The 4,284-nt window shown below is 37.8% G+C and overlaps 1 protein-coding gene across 1 annotated transcript; it reads right to left on the bottom strand.

The window, feature by feature from the left end:
• Positions 1–1,080: 1,080 nt before the first annotated feature.
• Positions 1,081–3,828, bottom strand: LOC135677920 (uncharacterized). The gene is made up of 5 exons (XM_065190330.1): positions 3,706–3,828; positions 3,235–3,428; positions 2,449–2,514; positions 2,094–2,194; positions 1,081–1,762 (listed from the first exon to the last, which is right to left on the bottom strand). The coding sequence occupies exons 1-5, from the start codon at positions 3,826–3,828 to the stop codon at positions 1,422–1,424; spliced, it is 825 nt and encodes a 274-aa protein (XP_065046402.1). The 3' UTR covers positions 1,081–1,421.
• Between the last annotated feature and the right edge of the window lie 456 nt (positions 3,829–4,284).

Here is a 4,284-nt window from a genome sequence, read left to right on the forward strand (position 1 = left end):
GGTAAAAAATAGAAAAAATCATTTAAGTCTGTGTAAGTCATTGCCAAAGTATCTTGGAAATTTGATAGTTTTTGAGAAAAGTGGATCATGAGTTATTCTTTTTTAATAAGATTATACTGTTTTTAATATGACTCCAGAAATAATATAACTCTTAGTCTCGAAAATAATTTTTTAATAGAACTTCAGAAAAATAATATTTAACTGGTTTTTTAGATCAAGGTGGTTGTAAATTCACCTTAAACTAGGTTAATTTAGATAATGACAAATTCAATCTTTTAAGGGCTTTAATAAGTGAAAATACCTATTTTAAAGACTAAAATTAGAAACATAGGTATTTGTGCTTATAATTTTTTTAAATTTCCTAAAAAAAATTTAATGGGGTTAAATTTTCTTTAATAGGAACCTAAAGATAGTATAATCTCATTCAAAAATAGTATGATCCAGGTTTTAAAAGGATAAAAATTCAGAAAACCTTTTAAGATAATATTCAAGTGATTTTTTGGCCGAAGTAGTTGTAAATTTAACTTAAATTTGATAAAATTAGATAAACAAAACAAATTCAAAATTTAAAGGAATCAAATTATGAAAACACCTATTTTGATACCTTAAGAAAATGATGATCATTTAGAACTATGTTAGTCATTTCAAAGTTATTCTAAATATTTGATAATTTTTAGAAAAAGTGAAACCTAAGTTTCCTTTTTTTTTTTTCAAACTTCAAAAACCCTTCTCTCATGATATTTAATAAGTTTTTGTTCCAAAACAATTATAAATTCACTGAGTAAGAAAATTTGCTTAAGCGTAATCATCAACTTGTTCCTCAAGAGAGGTGGGCAAAGCTGATACGAAATTTGAATGGAAATTAAAGGCTGAAAATGTACTATAAAATTTAAGTCCCAAAGAAAGACATGGGCATTCTAATGAATGTAGATAAACGATGAAGTTGTCTTGATAAAAACTATTAGAGGTAGAAGAAACTATGATCTATGCCATGAATAAATTCTATAAAGGTGAAAATTTGGGTTTGTAAGGATACATACCATTCAATTATACGAGGAGTGTTGGTCCAGCAGCCTGAAATCCACAACAAAAGCGGTATATTATGCAAAAAAAAAAAAGAAACACTTGCATACTTCAAAATATTAAATTAAATTAAAGTTAAAAATATCACCTGGTGTGGCTTGGTATGAGCGGTATTTACCAATTCCATAACCTACTAGTACGTGGACCAGAGTAAACCGGATGGTATGTGTGGTACATGGCTTGTACCACCCAATATAGCTGGCATAGGATGACACTAACCTTTTTTCTTTTTTTTTCTTCAGATCTTTTTTTGAGACTCGATATGTCTCGGTCCAGTAACCAAAATTAAAACAAAACCTTTTGATTTGAAGTATCTAAACTTCTAAAACAATTGTTTCTTAAAGCCATCTTTTGCTATTTGTATGAGACATCAAATGAAACATGAATGGTAGAAAAACAAAGTCCGAAAGGAAAACATGAAAAGTGACTTTGTAAAGATCAAATGTCAAGAAATGACCCAAAAAGAAAGTTAAATCAGTGAAGTAGTATTTGATAGTTTCCGTTGTCTCTAGAAGTTTCAAGTTTGCCCACCACTGACCATGATGACTAAAAAGAACATGTTGAGGCATAAACAAATGAGGTGCTATTACACTTAACAGGAAATGTATGAGCTTACTTGTGTTAACTTCATCACCCCCCCCCAAATGGACAAACCTGAACTTGAAAACCTTAGTGAAATCTGAAACATTAATCAGGAATTAGTCATTCATCTAACAACCATCATGAAAGATAATCTAACTTGCTTTTCTAAACTAAAAATAACATGAACTTTGAGAATAAATTCTTAGAAAAGAAGTCACATCAAAAGTATCAATTCACTGTATTGTATTCATCCAATATTATCAATTGCAGATATGATCAAACTCTGCTGTTAATCTTGTAGAAAGTTCTGGCTTTATTTGTCAGGTGCCTCTGGGAACCTGATTATTATGTGTGGCTAGTCTTGTTAACATCTAAATCACTGAAACCGTATTGTATTAGATGCAAACAGCAAGAAGAAGAAAATTTACCAGAAAGAATTCCTTCAATTACTTTGAATGTGAACTCTTTACTGACATCAAGTGGTTCTTGGCATTCAGCTGAGGGCCACAAATCAGGATAGCCCACACCCCTACAAAAGATAATTTATAGAGTTTTATCTGGGTTGTGTAATCACTCCCAACCCAATTCACAGAGAAAAATCAAATAAATTGAAAAAGAATATTGCATTGCAGAAAAGAAGACATCTTTGGAGATGCAGGCTATGATCACCAAGAGCAGTATGAGTTACTATAATAACAACATGATTTCTTTTAGTTAAAAATTCAAGAATTTTTAAATCCATACTACAAAATAAGAGCTAAAAGGCCTTTGGACTTTATCTACCATGAGAGAGCATGGCCGGGCACATCAATCTCAGCCAACACGTTTACTCCCCTTCTTTCTGCATGCCTGAAAATATTCTTGTTTAGAAGTACAAAAAGATTCAGTCATGAAGAAACTAAGAAGCACCATAAAACTCATACTGATATATAAATTACAGGTATACACATATGAACCATTTAAAAACATACACAAGTGCAGATGATAATTTATGCATGTGAGGCATCATACAGGAGCTTTTGTCCCCAATTCTTGTCACCAGAATGTATATTCTTAGGGGTTTGTTCAATGTTCATCAGAGCAGAGGGTCATATGTGCCACTAATATATGTGCATGACCACAGAGAAGAAGTAGGCCTGCTTAGCATGTAATTAAAACTTAAGTATATTTTAAGAAGTCTGATCATATGTGCCACTGATAAATGTGCATGAGGGGATGATGCAGAGACACTGACAACAGTAGTGTGATGGAGATTATATGGGTCATACATTGCAAGAAAAAATATTTCAACTGATGAAAGGAAACTAGACATCACATAAGAAAAAATAATTACTTTCTTCTTAGTTCAGATGTCTGTTACACTCAAATATATCTGTATGCAAACTTTTTGTCCTAAAAAGTCATATGCCTGTAATGATCTAGGTATAACCCTAGCATATTCACCATCTCTTGTTGAGAGCTAGGTACAGATGGCTGGTTAATGATCAGATCTAGGCCAGTGTGACAATCTCCAAGAACAAACATACCACAACCTTGAAAAGGATGCTTAAGTAGCCATTCATTGCTTACTGTGCGATTTCAAGAGCATCAGCCTTAGTATCTCGCTCAGAGTAGGAGTATGCACCAGCCCACAGTCTTGGATATGATGGTATCTCCAAGGGGAAGGATTGCTTATCCACCGCGCGGCTCGCCCGCGCCAGCCTTTGCCGCCACCGCCCTGCCCCCCTGCCCCCCGCGAGGACGTGTAATCCCCGGATGCCATTCGATTAGATTAGTATTAAAGATAGTAATTAGTGTGATGGGAGAGAGGCTCGTACGTCGCCACCGCTCGGCAGCCGGGTCCCCACGCTTGTAGCGTCGTTCACGGGTGGGAGGGATCATCACGGGACCTGCGGGGTCCCCACGCCTTGTTGCGTCGTTCACGGGTGGGAGGGATCATCACGGGACCTGCGGGGTCTCCACGCCTTGTAGCGTCGTTCACGGGTGGGAGGAATCATCACGGGACCCGCGCGGTCATTCACGGGTGGTGGCAGGGATTACGGGCGAAGGAGGGACGGCGAGAAAGGTGCCGAGAGGCGGCGCCGATGTCACGGTGTCCTCCTTCTCCGGCCCGCTAATCATCTCCGCCACCACGGTGTCCTCCTTCTCCGGCCCGCTAATCATCTCCGCCACCTTTATTAACATAATGATTGTGCTTCTTCGCATACACATACGCATACTTACTGAGGAGAATAAGATCACAAAAGGATGTCCAAAGTGCGTTAACTCAGAAACAGGAGATGATCGGAAAGAATGGAACACAAAAAGAAAAAGAAAAAAAAGAGAAGGAATACGGACGAGCATGAGGAGGGAAGGGGAGTGGCGGACATGGCAGCGCTGCTGTACCCCACCTCCCACATCTGCTCCCCCCGGGTCCCGCTACGCGTCGTACCCCCTGATCACCACGACCGCCATAAACTCCACCATCCTTATATGGCGGCCAATTTCTCCCTCTGTCCTCCCACTAGGCTCGATCACTTAGTATGCAGCAAGCAAGAGAAGAAGAAACAGAAACACGCCGCTGCAGCTTGTGTCTTTCCCAAGTAGGGGAAATAAGTGATGGCAGTGGAACTTCTCTCT

The sequence above is a fragment of the Musa acuminata genome, chromosome BXJ1-6 (genome assembly GCF_036884655.1).
Source record: "Musa acuminata AAA Group cultivar baxijiao chromosome BXJ1-6, Cavendish_Baxijiao_AAA, whole genome shotgun sequence".
In the NCBI taxonomy this organism is placed as follows: Eukaryota; Viridiplantae; Streptophyta; class Magnoliopsida; order Zingiberales; family Musaceae; genus Musa; species Musa acuminata.

What these genes read in the sequence shown, in the direction of transcription:
- LOC135677920 (XM_065190330.1), bottom strand. Translation starts at nt 3,828, where the DNA reads ATGATTAGCGGGCCGGAGAAGGAGGACACCGTGGTGGCGGAGATGATT. An exon ending in CCCGGCCATGCTCTCTCATG is followed by an intron (nt 2,195 to 2,448) that starts GTAGATAAAGTC and finishes TATCTTTTGTAG; the next exon opens with GGGTGTGGGCTATCCTGATT. An exon ending in AATTGAAGGAATTCTTTCTG is followed by an intron (nt 1,763 to 2,093) that starts GTAAATTTTCTT and finishes TTAATGTTTCAG; the next exon opens with ATTTCACTAAGGTTTTCAAG.